Here is a 24,363-nt window from a genome sequence, read left to right as displayed (position 1 = left end):
CAAGGCCCTAAGCAACTCAGCAAGATCCTGTCCCTAAATAAAATACAAAAAAGGTCTGGGGATGTGGCTCAGTGGTTGAGTGTCCCTGGGTTAAGTCCCCAGTAGCAAACAAAACAAAACAAAAAAACCCCTGATATTTCATAACACGGATAAAATCTCAATCCTACCCTTTACACACTAACATTTTTTCTAACTGAGATGAAGTTTATTTGACAACATGTCCTCTCCAGGGAACTCCTAATCCAAAACCATCCCTAACATAGCTCACTTTATCTCAGAATCTGCTTCTCTTGGGAAGTCAATGTCTTTAAACAGTAAGATAAAACTAGAAGCCATGCTATGCTCTTTCCCATTCTTTCTCCTGCAGCATAGACTGGGTGTGGATGGACTGTCAGAACCAACAGGGAAAAGTTAGAGGGAAAACATTGGGATCAGAAACATCAGGATCAGAGGAATACAGGCAGACATTTCACCTCCTAAAAGTCCTCTACTTGAGACTCTCCCTTTATGATAAATTAGCAGAATTAAGTCTACCTATCAGAGTTTGAAAGTTTAGATTTCTTTAAAAATAAGATGATATACCTGTGTACTTATAATATATAGACACACACACCATGTATATATATGTACATACATATATATGTGTGTGTATGGTATGTGTATGTGTGTGTAGACACGATCTTTGACTTTAGAATGAAAGACTTTTAAGATTATGGCTATTTGCCTATAAATGGATGGAAATAGGGACTACCATGCTAAGTGAAATAAGCCAAACTCAGAAATTCATAGGTTGAATGTTTTCTCTCATATATAGAAGCCAGAGTAAAATAAAGAAAATGGGGCGGGAAGGATAGGATAACTAAAGAACCAATCAAATACAAATTAATAGATGAGTAAAAGGAAGTTTAAAATAGTAGAAGAAGGAGAATGGGAGAGGGGAGGGAGGATAGGAGGGGAAAGCAGGAGGTAAGGGGGGGGGAATCAAGAACTGAAATTGGTTTCCAAGCATGTATGTGTTTGTCAGGGTGAGCCCACTATTATGTATAACTATAAAGCTCTAACAAAAATAACATTGAAAAAAAGAATGAAAGAGTTTAGGGGACCCATAATGATCTTTTTGGCTTGGAGGATGGATATAAGTTAGCATTCTAATAAATTTATATAGGTTTATATGTAGTCTCTAAACAAAATTCATACTTTGGTCCATATATTATTCTTATCTCAATTTGCCTTCTTATATTGGATGTTCCTTATTCTAGTACCCATAGCCGATCAGAACCATTTCAATATTCCATTGGAATTTACTCTCACTGAATCTCAATGAGGTAATTCTTTTTAAAAAATTAATTTATTCAATGAAGTAATTTTTTCAAAGAGAGAGAGAGAGAGAAAGAATTTTTAATATTTATTTTTTAGTTTTCAGCGGACACAACATCTTTGTTTGTATGTGGTGCTGAGGATCGAACCTGGGCCGAACGCATGCCAGGCGAGCGCGCTACTGCTTGAGCCACATCCCCAGCCCAATGAAGTAATTCTTATTCCTCCCAATAATCAGTTAAAGATTCCATTGTTTGGTCCTAATTTTAGATGTCTTATTCAGACGGGCTCCTGAAAATATCAATGCTATTTGTTCAATTGTTAGTCACATTCAGGAGCAGATTAGTATACATAAAATGCAATAGGTAAACCACTAAAGAGTCTCATCAAGAAGGATGAGTGAAAGATATGAGAATTGAATGGGAAAAAGAGTCACAGAAGTAGAGAAAATTAAAATAACCCTAAGAATGTTCTTTGCAAAACTGCCCAAATAAAATTGAATATCTGGCTGAAGTGGTATGCTTTTTTTCTGAGAATAAATAATCTGCCAAAATTTGTACCAGGGAATGATATAACAAAATGAAATGGTATTTATCTTGGTCATGCAAGGATGGTTCAATAAATATCTCAATCCTGAAAGTGTTCTGAGAAGTTTTAACAGCACCAAGATTCTAGCCCTTACCATTCCTTAACTTTATTGACTTCAACATGTCAGTTAATCGAACTGTCAACCATGTCCTGATTTCCCTTCTTTTAAAACAGAATAACAGGACCTTAGGTCTCTGTTGTGGTATAAAAGGAATTTAGAAGTCACCACTCCATCCTAACAATAATCAAAAAGCTGAACAAACTGAAATATAAATAACTTTACTTAGATCCTTCAGAGAAGTGAATTCACAGGGCAAACTTCTGTCAAAATTGGAGAGACAGACAGGTAGACACAGAGAATCACAAGTTGCCAGCTTAGAATCACAGGATTAGAAACCTCTGGAGGAACCAGTAGAGATTTAGGAAAATCTGAACTATAATTGATGAATTGCTGGAGGCTCAGTGTGAACAAACCTGAGAGACAACTCCAGGGATGCAGTCATAATAGAACTTCTGTGCTTTTGTGAGCTCTTACCTCCAGAAGATTGACCAGGTCACAGTGAAGATCAGAGAAAAATCCTCTTGTGTTATCAGCCGAGTGAGGGAAGCAACCATTATGAAATATGGCACAGTATTCTGTTTTTTTTTTTTTAAACCAGGCTTACCCTTGAGAGAAACTATTTAGCCTTGCCTAACCTACTGGATTTTTTTTCCAGATTCAAATCAACCTAGGATAAGATAATACCCAACTCCAGCCTGTTCAAGCCTTCTGCATGAGAGAAGGAAATACCCAACTCTAACCTCTCTGGCCATCCTGAAACCTTCTTAGGGAGGGAACAACTGAGAAGCATTCATAGGACTAGAGAACATTTCCCTTCCCCCTCCAACTTACCACCACATCAGAAAGGTGTACTGCCCTCAGAACAACCTTACAAGGCAGGTGTTATTCAAGCATCCATTTACCACAGTTCCTCTTATACCATACAGCATGTCTGCCATTCAATAACGACAACAAAAATGACAAGACATGTTAAAAGGGAAAAGAGTTTGAAAGTATCAAAACCAGAGCCAGATAGGCAAGAATACTAGAATTATCAGATCCTGAATTTAAAACAACTACGATTCATATGCTAAGGGTTCTAATAGAAAAAGTAGACAGAATGTAAGAATAGATGAGTAATGTAAGTAGAAAAATGAAAATTCTAAGAAGAATAAAAATTCTAGAGATTAAAACAGAGATAACAATACCATCTTATTTAACCTCATGATAATTGTTAAGGATCAAAAGAGATAAGTTTATTTAAATAAAACAAGCATCCAAAAGTAAAAAAGAAACACCAGAGGAACTTCTTCTATAAAGATAATCATCATGATCTCACAATGATTCATAATGAAAGGAAATCTGCAGTTTCAAAATATACCCTTTGCCAGGAACAATGGCACATGCCTGTAATCCCAGCAACTGAGGATGCTGAGGCAGGAAGATTGCAGGTTCAAAGCCAGCCCCAGCAACTTAGCAAGGCCCTAAGTAACTTAGCAAGACTCTGTCTTAAAATAAAAAATAAAAAGAGCTAGGGATGTGGCACCGTGATTAAGTGCCACTGGGTTCAAGTCCCAGAAAGGCATATATATGTATATATGCTTTTCATTGAGATGTGACAGATGCATTATACTAGTTTTCAGATTGAGAAGGTTGACATTTGTCTGATCTATGTTTCTGAATCTAGGATTATATTATAGTTACATAATGACATATACATAAACTACTCATGGCATAAGTAGTTATGCATTTCTAGGTCCCTCTCCTCATAACTAGAACAGATCTCTCGCCAGAAACTCAAGTAAGTAGTTGGATTTGGATTTGAAGGTTGAATGTCCTTCTTCTCAAGACTTTGAACCTTAAAAGAAACTTTCACAGGACAGCCTCACTCTACCTTCCCACTGTGACTTTACATACATCTGTGTGAGCAGATGTACCTTGGAAAGAAATGTACATTTGTTGCTTACCAGGTATTGTACTGACTTAATCCTCAGAACAACCATACAAGACAGGTATTGTTCTCTTCTCTATTTTGCATATAAGGAAACAGAGATTTGGAGAGCATGACTAACTAGCACAAGGACCCACAATTGGTAAATAAGGAATGGAGCTCTTATTTAAGCCCAAGTTATTCTATTCTTTCTACTATGCTGGACTGCCTTCTGGATCGAGTTGGTTTGAACTCTGGGATTGCTGGAGTGCACACTCCATGGAGGCTTTTCAAAAGGCCTTTCTTTCTTTCTGCCATAGTTCCAACCATGCAGGGCCCTCTTGATATCCAAAGGCAAAAGAAATAAAGGAGGCCAAGAGTCATGGCCAAGACTCATGCTCTCTTCCCTGTCTAGTTCTAGAGCTATCTGACAGTTTTTCACCCTGCTGTTAAGGTAGTTTGATCTAGTAAATTATCACATTTTATAAAACTGTAGCAGAGCTCCTAGGACACCTGAAATACCATCTCTACACAGAGAGGAGTACGAACTATCAAACCCAGGGCAAGAATCCATATGTTTTGTTTTGTTTTGCTTTGTTCTGGGAGGCTGCCACCCTCTCTCTGTCACTGAACTAGCTTCCAGGGCAACCGTGACACCACAAAAGCAACTTCACAACAATTCACACTGGGCATGGATGACACCAGAAAAACGACATTCCTTGATCTAAGACTACTGACAAAGGAACAGGGGGCAGAAAGAAAAAGAGGAAGAAATACTCTGTTCTGAAGCCAGAGCACAAGAGAGCAACCCAGGCAGGGAGGGGAACTTTGTAAGTAAAGATCAAACAAACTTGTAAAAGCTGACTGGAAGCTGCATAGAATGACTTGAAAGGGTCATTTGGAGGCCCAGCAAAGATGGAAGATTGACAAATCCCTACCAAGCACAAGTACAGCAGGGGCTGCACTGAGGGGGGCGGGGGATGGGGGAAACCAAGTTTGGGTATCTGCAGAAATGAGGGCAGTTCATCTGTTTCCTCCCAGTTTACTCTCCCTGTGGACTCAATCTATTATGAAGTTTTTATTGCTGCCTTTATTATAGCAATTGGAAAGAATTAGGCATTGTCTAGCTGGGTGGAGTTCATTAGGGACCCATAAAGAAGAGGATTAATTCATCGTTAGGGTCCTAGGAGTATTTTCAGACAAAGGAAACACTATTCTAAGGAAGATGGAGTTCTGCCTGCCCTACACCCTTCAATTCTGCAACAGGAGTCACTAGTTCAGGCCATGGCCTCTAGCTACCCTTGCAATCTATCAAAGTGTGATAGGATATGATACTAAGTGTTTAACTAAGGGAGTCCCAGCAGCAGGTTAGCTATTTCAGACACTATTCATCAATCTTTCATGTTAATATCATCCCTACCAGAGACAGCATATAGAACCTTTTAAGAACATCCCTTCAACATTAAGGGACCCCATGCTCATTGAAGTCCTCTCTTCAGCTAGCCATAACAATGGCAGGGATTCCAAGAAGTTTCTATGGTTTAATACAGAGGAAGCCATTTGATATGATTAGATGTTGTGTCAAGCTGACTTCTTGGCCTAGAAGAAATAGAATAGAATCTTCCAATTTCATGCTTCACCAGGAAAAAGAATCCCTAGATGATATTTGCTGTATCCTGGCTGTTCTTGAAAGCTAAGGAGAACCTGGCAACCATTTCACACACCTTGCTCCCATCCACCCACTCACACCGGCTTCTGAAGCTTTCAGACTTACTTTTTGCGAAGAGCTGAGAGATGGTTTTCCTGGTATCCTCGGACCCCTCATACTCCTTTTCCGCAAGTTGCTTGTTGGCTGTCTCTAGACGCTCTGTGGAATTTGGAGATAATCAACAGGGCCCCAAATACAAATTACCAAGCACATGTTGTTTGCCCTCTTAACTACTGACCTTCGGCAAAACAAGTTTGCATATTCTCATCACGTAGTAGGAATGGATGACACGCACAGAGATTAACAAACAGGAATTCCAAAACAATAGCAGGGAAGAAGGGAATAAGGACTTAACTCTTTCACTCCTCATGACCTTTTGGTATAGATGTAGAATTGTACATTTCAATGAAATATTCCATCCTCAAATTTATAAAGATGACTTTCATTAACCAGAAAAAAGAATATCACAGTTCCTGTGAAGTTCTTAAAATCATATAATGTTAAAGCTAGAAATGGCCCATGACAACATCTAGTTGAGTCCCTTGATTTTACAGATAACTGAAATCCAAAGACAGAAAATAACATCCCCAAGGGCAGTAGTTTTAAAGGTGTTGATGGTGATTTAAAGTAGAAACATCAATATCATCAGGTGAAGATAAAAATAAAAGAAAGGAGTGAGCCCTAGCAAATAGCAAAGGGAATCACTATTTCAAGCTTGTACAGCCCAGAGACATACTTGTGCAAGACCTACAAAGGAAGAGAAGCTGCACCAATGGTAGGGGTGGGCTAGGTGGGTCTAGAATATCAGGAAGAATTGTTGCCTGATTAATTGCGGGCCATTAATTATCTCCCCACTAAGCAAGCTTGAGACCAAATACTTTTCCAGATACACACACACACACACACACACACACACACACACACACACCCTTAGCCTGGCAGAGTCTCTGCAACTTACCATTGACCACACCAAGAGCTTGATCAGACCCTTGTCAGCCCTTCCCAGCATCACCTTGCAGCTGCCCCCACAAATACAAAGGTAGGCCCCCCGGTTTGCTCACCTCTCAGATCCCTGTTGAAGTCATGCATCCTCCGAATCTCACCCTCCAGCTTGTTCCTCATGGCTTTCTCCAGAGCTTCTCTTTTGGAGGATGACTTCACTAGGTTCTCATATGCCTCTGAGACCCGCTGGATTTCTGTCTCCACCTTAATATAAAAAGCAAGAAAGGTGGTAATGATAAGAGGTTGATGGGGAAGATGGTCTGAAAACACATATGCAAAACCTCAGTGACAGTTCCTCCCAGATGGCCATGAGGCAATAAGAACACAGCCACAAGAGAAAATTTTCAAGGAAAACATTCCAAGTTCAATGGAAAGTTTGGTAAGTGTATATTTCAAAAAGACTTCCTGAGGTTATAAACAATATATGTATATATGACTTCTACCTTCATAAAAGGTGATAGGATAGAATGAATTTCATTAAAAGGGTTATAAATTTTAATTTCTGAATAAATATTTCCTTGATTTTGAAAATATTAATAATAAAGTATATAATATGAGGATATCTTAAGTTCATAGCATATAAAGGACTTTCACATGTTTACTTCAATTTATCCTGTTATCTACCTAGTGGAATAAACAGACCCTAAAAATCTGAAACTTCAGTATTATTTTTAACAAACATTTAAGCAAGGGTCAAACAGTAATCAGAACTGGTTAAAGCACTGTGGTGTGTGAATACGAATGAGAACATTCTTTGTCCTCAATGAGCTTTCAATCTAATCAAGTCAAAGAATATAGGGCAACATCCACTTTTAGGAAAAGGTGGCACACTCTTTAATCCCAGAGACTCAGGAGGCTGGAGCAGGAGGATTACATGTTTGAGGTCAGCTTGAGCAACTTTGGTGAGACCCTGTACCAAAATAAAAAGGGCTAGGGATGTGGACCAGTGGTAGATTGCTTGTCTGGCATGCACCAGAGAGAGAGGAGAAAAAGAGGAGTGCTATAAAATACAGAGAAGGAAGAAATAAATTATTCCTGGTGGGGGGAGGAGAACAATTTCAGGGAGTAGGTGGCATTTAGAGTCAGATCCTAAAAGCTGGGTCAGATTTCAATGGGCAGAGGTGAGGGGAAGGGTATTCTATTCTGAGTGAGCAAATGCATTCCCAGAATGACCAGTAGCCTCATTTGGCTGGACACTGTGGGGTACACAGAGGGAAGCTGGCAAGATATGGCTGTGAAGATAGATTGGAGTCAGATCATAAAAGGCTTTTAATGCCAGGCATTTGGACTTTATCCCATAGTCAGTGGGAAACCAGTACAGATTTTTGAACAGAAATTCTTGATTAGAGTTGTGTTTTATGACACCCCTGCAAATCTCGTAAAATGAAAGAAAAAAGGGGAAAAAAAGCCCACAAAGACAAAAGGTCTTGTCCTGAATCCACCAGAATCAGGAAGAAAACAAGAAATTAGACTCCAGAGTCTTTCTTTAACCAGTATAGCTCCACTGCACAAGTAATAACCACAGAAATTATTTGCATATGATTTGTATAAGACAAATAAACCCCACGGCCTATTAGTCAATTTTCAAATTAAGTCTGATTCCTGAAACCATTCTGTGTTCCTTCTCAGTTTTCCACTAAACTCCTTAACAAAGCTCAGGGTGCTTTATGGGGAGAAATATCAGGGCCCCAGTGGGAGAGTGGGGAGAAAGGTAGGGCTACCAAACAACTCAATTCAACCTGCCCCCATCTCCAAAATCCTGCCTGAGACAGGGCTGCCTACAAACAAATGAGGCTTATACCACTGAAAAGAGCAGACTTGAAAGTGCTTTTCTCCTTGCAGATGGCACAGAGATAACAGCACAGAAGGTGAAAGCTGGTGAATGGCATTTAGAGACAAGATCTGTAAGGCCTGTGTCTGATGAAGCTTTTGCATGAAATTCAAGTGCTGGGTAGAGAAAATAAACATTTCCATTTGAAAGACCAGGCTTGGTACTGGCCTTCTCTGGGCAGTCTGGAGGGAGGGAGGGAGGCTTCCAGGTTCTCATAGTATATAACACTTGGAAGGCATTGGTAACTTCACTCAAGGTGTTTAGACTGCTGTTGCAGGTTCTGGTACTAATCCTTCCCCCAGGCCCTGTGGAGATACTGTACTCTTCATGAATTAATCATCTTTTCATTGCTGTGACCAAAATACCCCAAAAAGGCAACTTAGAAAATGAAAAGTTTATTTGGGGCTCAGTTTCATAGGTTTATTCCATGGTGGGCCAACTCCATTGCTCTGGGCCTAAGGGAGGCAGCAGATCATGAGAGAAGGGCCCAGGAAAGGAAAGTTGCTCAGCTCCTGGCAGGGTCAGGAAGCAGAAAGAGAGCTTTGCTCGCCAAGGACATATATACCCCAATGTCACACCCCCAGTAACCCATCTCCTCTAGCCTTAACCCACCTGCCTACAGTTACCACCCCTCAGTCCATTCAAACTAGAATGGACTGATTAGGCTATAGCTCTCACAGTCCATTAATTTCACCTCTGAATATTCCTACACCAACACACGAACTTACGGGGTTTTTCTCATATCCAAATCATAACTCTTCACAAAGGCAAGGAAAGTTTCACATCAGTCAATAGGGCCTTCCATGACACAATTCACAGAAGAGCATATCCACTGGCATGGTCAGGGGGATAGTGGGGACAGGGGAAAGTGAGGGTGATAGTGAGTTTCCAGACTTTGTCTACTTATTACCCTCATAAGCCTCTGCTTTCTTATTTTTTCCAGCATCATCTGGTATCTACCTTATTTCCCCCACTTTCCTTTTCCTCTTCTCCCCCCTCTTGTCCTTGTCCTTCACCTTAGTACTAGTTTGGCCTCCATTTCTCCTGATGCTCAGGCTATGCCAATTACACTTATTTGAAATATATTTTCATATCCAGAGAAGCAAACAACAATAAAAACCAACAAAAATTCTATGCTACTCTTCTTCCTTGTCATCCACCCAACCCCCCAAAATTACCATAAATCCTGTGGCAAGAGGGCTTATAGAAGATCTGGGTTCATCTTTTAGTGATGGGGCTGGGGTCACCTTGAATGGAGAGTGTGGGGAGGGGTGTCAACTATTAACCTAATCATCCAAACTGTGTATCTAGTGTATGATAGAATTAATTTATTGCATCAAAGTGATGGAGGAAGAGACACAGTTAAAATGAGAAGAGGGAAAAAATACAAAACCAGGGTCAAGTCAGAGAGAGAGAGATCTCACTCTACTTTTCAGCAGGCCCCATTCAGGTTTAAAGAAACTGGAGGAGGGAGAGCTTTTTTAGCTGCATAAAAATACTTAGCTGAAGATAAGCCTTCCTCTACTTTAGACCCAGACCTGTTTGCAAATTCTCAGCCTCATCCAGGCCCCAGAAATTTCCACCTGGTGTCTCCTAAGGACAGAGTTGCTCAACAATACAAGACAAGGTCCCCTCCCTCCCTCCCTCCCTCCCTCCCTCACCTTTAGTTTTACCTCCCTCAAAAGTGCAGAAGATAGGGAAATCAAGCCACAAGAGCTCCACTATGACAAAACTGCAAGTGGCTGCCAAGGACATAAAACTGTATTCACCAACAGCCACTGGAGGCCAAGAACTAAGATTCCTAGCTTGGAGCACTAAAGAGCTAAAGTCCCAGCTGCAGGAGATAGGAGGGGCCCAGGGAAGAATGTGAACTGGGGACACACACTCCTTTTTCTAGTTCCTCAGCCTAGAGCTGTCACCTGTCGCCCAGCTGTGGTGCTAAGCCCCTCCTGCTCCCCGACATACACACCAGACAAAGAGAGCAGATGTTGAATCTGAGTTCAGGGAAGAACCAAAGCAAAACAGGGGAGGGGGGGTCAGTGTTGAAAAAATGATTAGAAAAAATGATTAGGAGAACTCCCATCCTTTTCCAGAACAAGGCAGGGCAGGCTTTAATTTCAGCTGGTGAGAATTTTTTGAAGAACTGTGAACTATGGTTTTATATTTAAGATTCAAATCCATATTGGCAAAAATAATCCATACAGAAAGCCTTTAAGTGCTGGCAAGTTCTCTACTGACACAGGGATCCTGGCCTTATGAAGAGGTATCCCTGTTCACTTTGGAATTCTAGAGCAATTAAGTTTTCTTTGGGGCAATGACATCTGGAAAAATTATATACTTTTTTTTCTCCTAGTATAAATGTAAACTATTACTTCTCTGACACAGAGAGGCAAAAGGCTTATGCCAAAGTTTGACCCATATCTGACCTTCAGACACAAAAATTCTGAACACTTGCCTGTCCTCAGACACCCACAAGTAGAAACTTTTAAGATTTTTTTTGGGGGGGGGATACGAGGGATTGAATGCTGGGGTGCTTACCACCCTTACATTCCCATTTATTTATTTGTTTGGTTTTTGTAGATGTACACATACCTTTATTTTATTTATTTATTTATTTTTATGCAGTGCTGTGGATCGAAACCAGCACCTCACACATGCTAGGCAAGTGCTCTACCACTGAGCTACAACCCCAGCCCCCTTTTTATTTCTTTTTTATATTGACACAGGGTCTCACTAAGTTGCCAAAGCTGGCCTCAAACTTGAGATCCTCCTGCCTCAGCCTCCTGAGTTTCTGGGAATACAAGTATACACCACCACAGTGGCTTTCTACTAGTAAGATTTAAAAGGCTCCCCAATGGGAACCTTACCTTCTGCAATCTGGCCACCTTTTCATAGCACCCTTCCAACTCCTGCCGCAAGTTCCGGTTCTCATCCGAGAGGATCTCAACCATCTGCTGGGCTCTGGAAACAATGGCAAAAGGATCGGCTGGCATGGGCTGATAAGAAGCTGACTGCTGAGCACGAGGCATAGCTGAATAGGCTTCTCCTGACTGCTGCTGCTGCTGCTGCTGCTGCTGTTGCTGCTGACTCAGCCCAGGTTGGGAGAGACGGTAATGATCGCCCTGGTGAACCTGATTAGGAAGGAAATGCTGCTGTGGCCTAGGAAGGTGAGTTGAGTGGTCACCTTGGTTTGGAACCAAGGAATGTTGGGCCGGAGACAATCTGGTAGATGGTGGAGACTGCAGCAAGGGCAAGGAACCTCCAGATGTCAGGGAAGAAGTAGGGCTGTGAGGCTGAGAGTTCCTGGCCGACAATGGCAAGGAGATGTCCTGCGTTGGCCTGGAAAACACAAAAGGGAGGCTGTGGTTAAGTTCTCTCCGGAAGCACTGAAGAAAAAGGGAACAAGAAAGTGAGATGAGGTTGGGTGCAGTGGCACACACCTGTAATCCCAGCAACCCAGGAGGCTGAAGCAAGACGATCTCAAGTTCAAGGCCAGCCTGGGAAACTTAGCAAGACCTTGTCTTAAAATAAAACAATAAAAAGGGTTGGGGATATAACTCAGTAGTGAGCACCCCTGAGTTAAATCCCCAATAGGGCAAAAAAAAAGTGATAGGAGGAGGCTTCTGGAGCCCCCAGGACACCTGCAAAATGAGAAGCAGGCAGAGTCAGACTATAGGATCCCTGCAGAAACCTCTACAGTTCTTTCGTGGCTCAACCTGTGAGCCAGACAGATACAGGTGAGATCACATGGATAATAGAACCAGATGACCTCCAAAGTCATTTTGTGAAAATCTAAGGAATGTACAAGTCTGATGTATTTTAAATGATCTTCTACAAGGTAAATTTTAAGTTATTATTTTAAACTAAACCTAATGTTAGAAATAACATTATGTATGTGGTCCAGCACACATAAAGATTCAAATTTAGAAAACATGTCTCACTTGTTTTGGAGACAACAGCTACCAAAACTTCCCTTCATCTTCCTACCTGGACCTGGCTTAGAGAATTCATACTTATCAAAAAAAAAAAAAAAACACTCAAAAATATGTAGAATTTTACACTAAAAACACCAAATAATTCTTATTTATTCATTTCAGTTGTTGATAACTTAATAATGTCCATTAGTAACAACAGTACCAAGACTTGGAGGGGGTTACAAGCAACATCATCATACTATTTTTGATGTACTGAATCACAAAATATAAGAGCCAGAAATGTCTTAAAGCAATTATTTCATGCAGCTCCATCCCTGGACACATGGAAAACAAGAGACGTGCTAAGCTCAGAGTGAATTAGTGGTAGTGCCAAGGCAGAGCACTTCTTTCCTTATTCATATTTCCTGGCTATTTCCACTGCCATAATGCATTGATATGTATGCACTGATGTTCAGATCTCTAGCTTATTGCTTATAGAGTTTCAGAAAGACAACTTTGGTACATTGTTTAATGTGGCTTTCCCAACTTTTGTATCTAATTACTAGGTACAAAATACTAATACCCAGGTACAAATAATTTGTACCTAATGACTATTAGCACTAAGAAAAACAATCAAGAGTTTGTAGATGGAACACTTCCAACCAAACACCACTACCAGAAAGAATATCTGTTGGTGTGCACCGAATACAAAAAGCTTGTTCACCCTCCTTGCAGCACATGCCCAACTAACCTCATATGCTCCCACGTCCCAGGGACGCTTGTCCTACAGTTGATACTTGTCAATCCAAGGAAGACAGATGGCTAAGAGCATGGAATTTGGATCCCAACAGGAAGAGTTTAGAGACCTTGTCTACTCCTTGTTTAAATTATTTTTTTTTCAAATTACTTAATCTGTCTGAGTCCATTTCTTTCCTGAGATTCCAAATGAACTGCAAAAATACTGAGGAATTCATATTTTTTAGCTCAATAGGAATGACAGTCTCTTATCCAGTTCCCAATTTTGATGGGGTGACCTTGTTAACATAGCACTTATAAGTTACCCATTTAATCTTTGCATTACTATGCATAAAATTTATGATGGAACTGAGACAAATCACTGGGAGCCATTAACTTTTATTTCTTTTTTTCTTTCCAGTACTGGGGATCTAACCCAGGGCCTGATGCATGCTAGGCAAGTGCTCTACCACTGAGCCACATCCCAGCCCAGCAATTAACTTTTAACTGGCATTCCAGATGCTAAAGCACATGCCTCCCACACACACTCCAGTTACCACTATTGTTCATTTATCTATCCCTACAAGAGCTCCTCACTATAAGAATTTTTTACAGTTACCATATCATTCCAAACACTTGCTTGTGGATGTCAAATAATCTTGATGTTCACAAAAGCCCTCAAAACTGCTCAAACCCCGGTTCTTTCTCTTAGCTCCATATGCATCTGGTACATCCATATTCTTCCAATTTCATGTGTGTGTGCATGTGTATGTGTGTGTGTGTGCGTGTGTGTGTGTGTGACTATACTTGCTGAATATTAAAGAGGGCACACAATATACTTGGGCACAAACAACTGATATGATTGGTACTCAAGATCACAACTAGAAAGTTGCTGCCAAATAGAATCTTTCTTTCCAAGAGCTGAAGATACTCTTTTCAACAAAAGCCTGGGCACCATTTATAAACTTATTTGGCAAAGAGTTCCCATTTTCTATTCTATGGACTTTCAGTTTCAACATAGGTAAAATGAACAATGTCCTCTCTTTCTTCTTTGAGTAAGTGATGTTATAATGTGTATGTGTTCCTAGAGTTAAGATACAATGTCCTAGGATTTGCTGGGGGCCTTTGCATCTCTTGGGCAGAAAAGAGGGACTAAAATTTTACAATTTCAATTTCATATTTTTTGAAATTTAAGGGAAAAATCACTACATTAACCTTTGTCCTGGTTTCGAGGATTTGGAAGCCTGACGCCTGGGAGGTGTTCTCTTTTAAAGACTTACTGCCTAGTTCTGAACTGGGTTTACTCCCCACAGCTCCCCTGGGCACCATCAAGCAAATCAGGCCTTTATTTCAAATAGATTCAGCCATCGGCCTCCCTTCTGCCTGGAGGCTAGAAGGCTCTTCCAGGCCCTAGACAGTACACAGCCACCACCGGGAGCTCGGGAAGGAGGAGGCCACAAGGTTTCCTCAGATAAGCCCAGGATGAAGATAAACAGAGAAAGGTGGCTGCCCCTCAGTTCCCCCAGGCTGGGAAAGGAAACAGATCTCAGCACACTGTGATGGTGGGAAAACTAAGGTAGTCCGTCATTGACAAATAAGCAGTGTCTTGGACAGTCTCAAAGGATCTGAGAAAGCCCTCCAGCAAAAAAATTTCCATCTGGGCACCAGCAGTCCACCCACCACCAAAAAGCAGGACAGTATTAATATGGGGATGAGAAGAGGAAAAGTCGGGGGTGGGGGAGAAATATGGGCAATGTCATAGGAAGCAAAATACACTGAAGATTAAATAATAACAAGAGCAATAATAATAATAATAATAAAAGTGGCAACCACATGAGAGACACACTCTCCAGGTCCTTCAACCCCACAGCAGCTGGAATCGCTCCCTGCTGACACATTAACCAGGAACAAGCCACCCAGCAGACAATAGAATCACATGACCCCGTGGAAGACCTGGCCTGCCTCCCTGCCACTTCCCTCCTCCTTCATCCTGCTCCTTCCTAAAACTATCTGGGACTCTAGGCTCTACAGAAAAGAGGACATAGCCATTCAAGCAGGACAGAGGCCACCAACTAAAACTAGAGTCTTCCCCAAAGCCAGGGGCTGGGAGTGGTACATCCGCTCCCCCCACCCCAAGAAACAGCTTGTGAGGACACAAAGGGAAAGTAAAAGACATTCCACCCATCTGACATAGTACCTTCCACCCTGCCACTCCATGACTGAAGAGTCCCCACCCTTCCCAGACACACATGTATGCATGTCTACACACACCTGCCCACACATCAAGCCCCCCCCCGCCCTGGCACACACACACTGTTATCAGAGCAGGTGCCACCAACAGCCTGCAGTACAACTTATCCTCACCACCTGAATGATGCCTCTCCCAGGCTCTGTAATGGTGAATCTGTGAATCCTGGAGCAGGCTGAGAATTCCGGATAGTTTTGCTTGCACAACCAGCTCTACTCTGAACTACAGTGTTAGGTCACCCTGAGATTCCACTCAACAAAGATTTCAAGAAACATCAGATCTGGGCATGATTTCAACAATTGAAAGGAGGTGGCTACTTTTGTAAACAGAAATGATTTAATTTTTAAAAGCAGTTGATAAATGTAGAAACCCAGGATGTAGAAAAGGCTCAGAGCACTTAGAAACACAAAGATTCAAAAATTGTAAAATGCTTCAGATGGCTTGGCCTTGTTTCCCATCTGGAGATTTGGGCATTCAAGATATTTATTTTCTAAGTAGGGAGGAGGGCATAGGGAAGATGAAGTAATCAAAAGATTGTTTATAACATTTTGTTCATTTTTACAGCAAATCTTCAGCATTTCATTGCACCTCTAAAGGCAAACAAAAAGTTTTGGGTTTTTTAACAGCAATTTGTTCAAAAAGCTTTGCATACTGATCTATAATTTGTGGATTAAGAACTAAAAATTTAGTCCTCTAAGGTTTGGTGCTAGCAACAATTACTTGGAAAGGTACTCACAAACAATAAAGCTAGCTGGTTAAAGGAAATAAAGGAGGAAAAATATGTCACCACCTAACAGCAGTGTGCTTCTGGAAAGCACGTTCAACTACCTCCTCTTGCCAGGAATCTGTCAATAAGTGCCACTCCCTCACACAGGGTCAGTATAGAGCTTGCAGCCAGAACTTGCCTGGTGCCCAACCAAATTTCACATAGGGGATCCTCTGGCTTGGGTTGTTTTAGGTTTGATTATTCACCAAGCATATTAATCATTCTGCCCCTGTGCCATCGAGAAATGAATGTTAGAAAAACACTGGCTCACGATGGGCTGTATATTTGGGATTTGGCTAAATGATAGCATGCTTAGTGTGAAGGCTTTGAGTTTCATCCCCAGGCCATAAGAAAGAAAGAGGAAAAGAAAGGAAGAAAGGGAAGAAAAGAGAGGACATGTCAGTGTGGTATTTTTTGCTTGGGGGATAGTGAGAGTCACAGTCAATTTAGGTGGTAGGAGAAAAGATAGGCATCATTCTATAAGATCCATGGAGCTAAATTTCTCTGGTGGTTTAATCAGTATGGAAAGGAAAAAAAACTTCTTTGTCTCATTATTTATTTAGGCAGATCAAAGGGCTTTTCCATCTAGCTTCAAACACTGTGGGAGTCATTTCAGATCACAAACAATACTGGTGAATGAGTTCTGAAAATAGCTTTCCTGGGAAGGCGGGCCATGTGCTGAGTGGGGCTTTGGCTTCTGCTCCACACCCACAACGCAGCAGACGTCAGCCCATCCACAGACTGGAGGGAGTCCCACAGACTCTTCCATACTGATGGGAACAGCAAAACAAAAACTGCCAGCTTCATTGACATTTTTCTGGCTTGAATGGGTTTCCACCAAGCTCTGCAGTCCAACAGAACAGTCCCTCCCTGGGTCTTATGTTTCACTGGGCAGGTGAGAATTGGGTTCTTGCTTTGGTTTCAAGATGAATGGACTTGTCCTTACCCCACTTCCTGTTCTAAGACACTTATCAGAACTTAGGCCTCTACCCTTTGAAAGCTACAAAGGCTTTAGGAAATCAACCAGGGTTAATGGGGGGAATATCCTAAACTAGAAAAGTTAGGGGTGGAGCTCAAAGTAAATTGCCTCTGGTTAAAAAAAAAAAAAAACAGGATGCAGAGAGGGAGAAAAGGAAATATCAGGAAATGCCAGGTACCTTCTTCTTACTTCTTCTCTACCCCCTGAGTGTCTTCTCTCCTGAGTCACCCAGTGAACTTCAAACCAAGAGGGTTTTAGGAGGGAAAGAGGTAGACATGAGAGAAATCACAGATCTAGTCTGTGGGTCACCTATGGAAAAGTGTCAACCTAGGGTCAGGACTTTGAACTTATAACCACCCATCATTACCCATGTTCCTGCCCTGTGCAGGAATAGCACACAGAATGCCAATATTGTTGCCCACCACTTAAACTTTTGCCTGCTGCATATACTGAAATATGGATATCAATATCAGCAACATGGCCCAAAGAGTAACAATAAGAACGATGAAGAAAACCACGAAATCATAAAATCTGGTGGATAAAGACATGGGGCAACTGGCTGGATATATAAGAGGTACATTTAGGGAGAACCAAATTTATAAAACAGAAGTCATAGGAATATTTCTCTTTGTGCATTTTAGCATCTGGCAAACTTCTATAAGATATGATGTGAATTTAACTTAGATGTTTAAAAACACAACAAGCAACTAACAAACTCTCTACAGAAAAAAATACAAAGCAGACCAAACTTCATGAGCTACAAAGAAGTATATTCTGAACCTGAACATGTATATAGCTCCCCTTGCCATAATATCTGACTGTTTATTCAATGTCCAAAAGAATCATAGCAATTCTATGGAAAATGTACAACTAATGGAAAACAGATTTGTTCACAAAAATAAATGATGAGAGTTTTACAGATGGGAATGTGTGGAAGTGATAGGATGTTGCAGAGTAAAGTCCAAGACCATTTGCTTCTGCTTCTCAAAGAAGAGCTTAATAATGCACAAGAAGAGAAACATTGACCCTTCCTTCAGGATCCTACGAGATAGGGCAGCAAAGAGCTAATGAAATCAAGACTTGTGCTCTTCTTCATCCACTATGCGGCCAAGTCCATACCCAACCTATAAGTCAAGGAAATGTCAATACAGTGCTAATTATGGTTCAAGAGACTAAAATTCTGGTTGACAGGCAATTTACTGAGCCACAGGTAAGCCATGCATTGCTATTGGAGTTCCTTACACCTGCCCATTCCTTCCCTTAATATTCCCAACACTCAGCAGAAGGGCTGGCTAGGGATGAGGTCAGGAAATGACAGAAAGGGAACTCTCTTACCTGGCTGCTCCATACTCAGGGGGATGCTGATACCTCATCAGTTGCCCCTCTGTTCTCCCTGGCTGGTTCAGGCGATGCTCACTATAGAAGTGCCCTGGCTCTTGGGGCTTGCACACTACAGACTGGGGTGGCATGCCCTTGAAAGGATATTCTGGTGGGGGGCCTCGGTGTTCCATGCCCTTCAGACTATGTTGGTTGGGAGGTGGCCCTTGGGCCTTGTAGAATTCACTGGAAGTTGTGGGATTCTTGTAGAGTTCATTGGGTTGTGGTGGGGAGAGGGGAGCACTGGTAACAGGTGGATGTGCCTTAACCCCACTGGTGGCTAGTGACATCTGCATAAGTCGTTCACTCAAGGAGCGGACATGTCCTTGCTTGAGGTCTCTTAGTCCTTCATCTTGGTGCATCTTCCCAGGATTGAGCCGCTGGACTGATGGACGTCCCTCGGTTCTCATCTTCTGGTTAGTGACTCCAGTGACATAGAAGGCAGCTCCAACACTGGCATGTTGTTGGCCTCGAAAGTACTGGGACTGGACCTTGGCTTCTTCATAGGTCGGGAGTTCTTCATTATTCTGCATTCGAGGAGATAACTGCTTCTCCATGATAATATTTTCTGACTGGATTTCCTGGCCCTGGGGCTCCTGCCGAGCGGCATGTGCCACAAGCTGTTGGTGGTGGTCTTGGGGACTCAACACATCATTCTGAGGGCCTGGGTTCCCACTGCCAGTGGGGAAAGGAGGGCCATTCCCTGTGGCTTGCTGGTGTATGGCAAGCAGATTGCGATTCTCATTAGGATTGCCATAGCGAAGCTGCTCTTGTAGCAGACGCTGCAATACTGTGGTTCCTCCGCTTGGCTGTTCCTCAGAATTTCTCATCTCTATCGCTGGTGGTGCCTTGTGAAGAGAGAGAGAAATTGGGCACCTGGGCTGCCCTTGACCTGGGAAGGGGAAACAGGAAGCTTAACACCCAGTTGTTGGATAAATCAGTCCTCTAAAGGGGAAGAACATGGATATTTGGGGGTGAGGATTCCATTGCAGAAACAAAGTAGAAAAATTGAATTTAGAAATAACAACGTAATTGCTGGGTTTCCTGGCTCTAGCACTGATATGATGAGGGACGTGGAGGCAAAAGAGCTCTGTTTCCACTTTCACATCTAGCATGATTTAAGTATTCAATCTTGACTTAATTCCTGAAAGACGGGGGTGACCTGGAGTAGTCAAGCAGGGTGATGAGAGGGGGCAATTTTCCAAGGCCCTCATTCACAGGCTTCATCTCTCTGTGCTCTATTTAAATTAAAAATCCAAGTCTTATGGCTGTGGAGGTGGAGACAGAAGAATGGGAAGAGCTATCCCATAGCTGGGATTTGTAAAGCAGTTCAATGTGTGACAGGAGCTATAATATGCTAAATAAGAACTAAAATAAAGGTTAAGAGATCTTGGCTCACACCAGACAGGTATGATCTCTGCCTTGATGCAAATCTTTTTTTCTCAATCTCTAAGACTTTGCAATGTATCTTTTTAAAAAAATACTTTTTATAGTAAGCTGTATTTGTTTTGCATATTTCTTTTTTTAAAAGATGATCATTCGGATTTTTATTTTTTAATTGATGTATTACACATAAAAATGGAGTTCATTGTGATATGTTAATGCACGGACATGACATAGTTTAGTTAACTTTATTCTGATGTTCTGCCCCTTTCCCATCTCTCCCCTCCACCTCCCATTCATTCCCATTTCTCTACTCCAAAAAAATATCTTTTCCTGTATTGTCCACTTTGGATGCTCCATGGTGTAAAGAATGACTTGGTAAAATCATTACTGACAAAGTTTGTCTTTTACCCATCCAGGGATTGTCACTGAGATTTTTGTTGTTGAGTTGGAGTGTAAAAGAGAAGCACCTCTTTGATTTGAAGTGAGCCTCTGTCAACATTAAAGACTTAAAAAATGAAAAGGTCATCCTTCTGGAAAGGATATGATTACCGTCTCCCTCTCTACCACCACCAGTTCTTCTAAGGAATTATTATGGGTTGAGTAAAGTGGGTAACCATAGTAACACAACTTGAGATTCAAATTCTAATCATATTATTTATTGGTCTAGAGGGGAACCTAAGTAAGTGTTTTCTTATTTCTTTTGCCATTCATTTCCTCATCTGAAAAATGAGTGGCAGGTGACACACAGCCCTTCTCTTTTTCTCAGCACTATATAGTGTATACAAATGCATTACTTCAAAATTCTTTGGAGAAAATTAGTCTGTCATATTAAATACTGATGCTAAGTAATGAAACTTTCATTCTAAAGATCTGAAATAATTTGTAACAATGGACACAATGTCACATGGAAAGTCATAATAAAGGTCAGCCTCAGGTTTCTGGATGAAAACTCTGAAATCCTGATTCCTAGGCCCTTTATTATAGTAGATTAAGCAACTTCCAGTATCTCTGGAAACATCAACCCCTTCCCTTAGTTGGTGGAGGGAATGATCCAGAATATATGTGTGGCAATGGACATCGTCATTTCTCCCTTACTTCCTAATGATTATCATTACTTGATTTCCAATTTTTCTACACAGCAATTTGCTCCACCTCCCCCCTTTTTAAGTCCCATTTATCATTTTCTTTTGGGAAGTACACACCAATCACCAACAGGCTTAGAAACTTGCTCTCTAGTCCTTTCCTTCCCTCCCAGTGACCTTCTAGGACTCTCATGTTTGAATTGTCAAATTGGGATTTTCTAATAGGCTGGCAAGCATAACATAAAATAAATTTTGGTGCCTGAAACTGGAGAGATGACTACTGAACTATTTTTCTTCTTGCAAGGAAAAAGAAAAAAAGGAATCAAGGCTGGGGTGTAGCTCTGCACAGTAGAGAAATGTAGACACTGCATTGTCCCAGACCCAGAAGAGTATGCCACCCCCTCCCATGCAACACCCACCCCAACCTGCACAAACACGTAGGCACATGCCTGCACATATACACACATATACACACACCAATGTCCATACCTATTTCTGCTTTCTTTTAGGCTTAAAGCCTTGATCAGGATAGGGAATTCTTGCTTATGAGCAGCTCCAGAAACCGCACCGGCAGATTCCCTCTCCCCTAAAACTCAGGTTCAGGGTAAGCGCCGCCAAGAGTCCAACCACTGGTCACTCTGAAATGTTCAGGAGGGGAAGGGAGGGAGAAATAAAAATGTCGTTTCTATATTGCCACCAACAGCCAGCAGTTAACTAAACCACTCCCTCCAAGGGAATGACTTGTCTTCCCATGGTGCTTGGCTTTTAAATGAGTGGCCAAAATCCATCTCCACTAGGAAAAGCAACCTCACTGTCCAGCAGCTGTTATTGAGGTCATGCTTGTCTCCAAGTGACAGAAATGCTCAGGTCTGACATTGAAAAGTATTGCCCCATCCTAACCTCATGGCCTAGGAAAGTCATCCGTTGGGATGCTGGATGACGACAAAAACCATAACCACTTTCACCCTAAGGTACAAGGTGAAATTGCTGTCAGTACAGCGGGGCAGGTTCATGAAGTTCACGGCCCCACATCCCAGAAAGGAAGATGGTCATCATAAGGCAGATTTGGGATCAAAAGAAAGAACATTTGTCATGTTCCCAATTTGACTTTCTCAGCCTCAGATGGGCAGAAGGAAAATGAAAACTTCTTTTCAGCCAAGTCATTTAGTATTTATTGCATATTGACCATTCCAGATATTTGTCAGCCTGCCCTCGTGGAGCTTACAATCTTTTTTTGTCTGGTTGGTACTGGAGATCTAACTCAGGGCCTTTCACATACTAGGCAGTGCTGAGCTATACCCGCAGATGCTCATGAAGTTCATAATCAGATCACCTGATCAATGGCTCATCCCTTCTTCTTGTTCTTCTTCTTCTTCTTCTCTTTTGATGTTGTGGTGGTGGTGCTGGTTCTAGGAATTGAACCCAGGGGTGCTGTACCACTGAGTTATACCCCAGCCCTTTTATAATTTTTATGTTGAGACAGGGTCTCACTAAGTTGTGGAGGTTGGCCTCAAACTTGTGATCCTCCTGCCTCAGCCTCCCCAGTAGCTGGGATTACAGGCAGACACCACCATGCCTGGAGGCTCATTCATTCTTGTTCCAGTAGGAGAGATGATGGCCCTTCTAAACCTAGTACAGCAACTCTTCTCCAAGCAGAATGTTTTTTCAACACTTTCTCTGCCCCAGTGTCTCAGCAAATGGAGTCTACCAGACTCATCTTAGAGATGAGATGCAAACATCCCACAGATGTGGATTTGAGACAATCCTCATTTATAATTTCTGCTTTGACCTTCTGAAGATACCACCAGGTCCACTCAAAATGGTTATAAGTCTTAGGAGTTTGTGTTTAGGTGAGATGCACATGAACCACATGCTGACCTAGCCATGATTCATTCGTATCACTTAAAGGAAAAGCTTTAATTCATACCACAGGTTCTGTTTGCAAAGCAAAGCAATGCAAGGAAAGCACAAGAGCATCTCTGTATTTTGGGAACATGTCCAAAATGTAAATTTTCTTTCTAAAAATCCACAAAAACCACACAATGATTAATTTAACATTATTTCCTTGCAATATTGCCAAAAATAAAGTGAGCAGATATAGAGTGAACAAACATGGAAATTTGTCTTTCCATCTTGTTTGGGCCCAATGTATAATCACAGTTGAAAGAAAAATCATCCCCAATCTTCAAAATAATTATTTTAGGGTGTCTCCCCAAATTTCAAAGCAGAGAAACAACCTTTAATTGGAATCAAAGCTGGACTGTTAACAGAGCTATGGTAAATAACCTCCGAGATTCTATTGTCAGATTCTGAACAAAACATTTGTCTTTTTTTCAACGGAAACATCAGAAAACAGCCCAAGGCTTTTAAACTTGAGCCCCTGGAGAGAAACCAGCATACAATTCTTTTCCAGAACTACTTAGGTTCCTCATGCCCATTGTGACTGGCTTTCTTCTGACTCTCAGCTCCCTCAGTGGGAAAACTACACTTGTCCAAAATCTCACTTTCTTTCCTTAATTTTGTCCTCTCTCCTCCACACCCTTTTCAAAACCCAAATCACTTTCTGTGAACTGGACACAGATTGTTCCCCCACCCACATCCCAGGCCTTTTTGGTTTGTGTTTAACAATAAAAGAAATCAGCCTGAGAGCAAAACTTTGCAGAGTCCTCTCCAGATTATCACTTTTTTTAAAAAAAAGAATTTATGTTCATCTATATTTCAAGAGTCACATAGTCTCACAAGAAGAAAAACACTACACCATTTATTTATTAGAGAAAAGAAAAAGAAAGATTTCTTGTCCCGTGCACAAAACTAAAATAATATGAACTCTGCAAATTTTAATTTGCCCACAGCTTTCATCATGCCACTGCCAGGGTCTGACATCATCTTCAATCAATAAAATAACCTTGTTCCTTCTGGACACAGACTGTCCCTAAGGATACTGGAAAGGAGAAGAAAGCATATTCATAGTTCTTTTTTCAAAAAGTGTAAGATCAATCTTTACATCCACTTCTTCTATAACAGGATAGCAAAGCAAACTAAATTCTTATTTCATTTGCAGTCACTGGCCCCTCCCAGTATACCTGGGAGACTGAGCCAAAACACCTTAGTGAGAGCCCAGATGTTTTTCAAGCCAAGTCACAGAAAAATCAACATTACAAGGTGGCCAGGATAAACCAAATTTTCCCCCTTCACAAACATTTTGCAATATGCCTATAAGAACTTCCTCTCTATCCCTTGTTCTGCCTCCGTTACTCGTTCCGGCCCCTCACTCCACCAACCAGGATGGAGAATCTAAATCCAGAAAACCTGTTTCTCTGTAAAATCTTAGTTAACCTGTTTTATACAATTATACTCCCAGCCAAATGGAAATTAGCCAGTTCAAAGTTTTCCCTGAAACTATGTTCATATATTTGATCATAAAATATACACTACAGACATACACACACTCTACAACCTC

At 41.4% G+C, this 24,363-nt stretch overlaps 1 protein-coding gene across 4 annotated transcripts in view; it reads right to left on the bottom strand.

Annotated features, from left to right (window-relative positions):
• The window catches only part of Amot (angiomotin), a 66,436-nt gene that overhangs the window by 29,402 nt on the left and 12,671 nt on the right, over nucleotides 1–24,363 (bottom strand). For 3 of the 4 annotated variants that reach the window (XM_026396807.2, XM_026396808.1, XM_026396806.1), the window contains exons 3-7: nucleotides 21,393–21,541; nucleotides 18,394–19,327; nucleotides 11,284–11,755; nucleotides 6,645–6,789; nucleotides 5,650–5,742 (exon numbers count right to left, since the gene is read on the bottom strand). In XM_026396807.2, coding sequence (XP_026252592.1) covers nucleotides 5,650–5,742; nucleotides 6,645–6,789; nucleotides 11,284–11,755; nucleotides 18,394–19,265 — 1,582 coding nt within the window. In that variant the 5' untranslated portion in view covers nucleotides 19,266–19,327; nucleotides 21,393–21,541. Of the gene's footprint in view, nucleotides 1–5,649; nucleotides 5,743–6,644; nucleotides 6,790–11,283; nucleotides 11,756–18,393; nucleotides 19,328–21,392; nucleotides 21,542–24,363 lie in introns of those variants that run through there. The other variant, XM_026396809.2, reaches the window with a different exon arrangement.

This window comes from Urocitellus parryii, chromosome X, assembly GCF_045843805.1.
Source record: "Urocitellus parryii isolate mUroPar1 chromosome X, mUroPar1.hap1, whole genome shotgun sequence".
Classification (NCBI taxonomy): domain Eukaryota; kingdom Metazoa; phylum Chordata; class Mammalia; order Rodentia; family Sciuridae; genus Urocitellus; species Urocitellus parryii.
The sequence above is the reverse complement of the archived record's forward strand: the minus strand, read 5'-3'. Positions and strand labels throughout refer to the sequence as shown.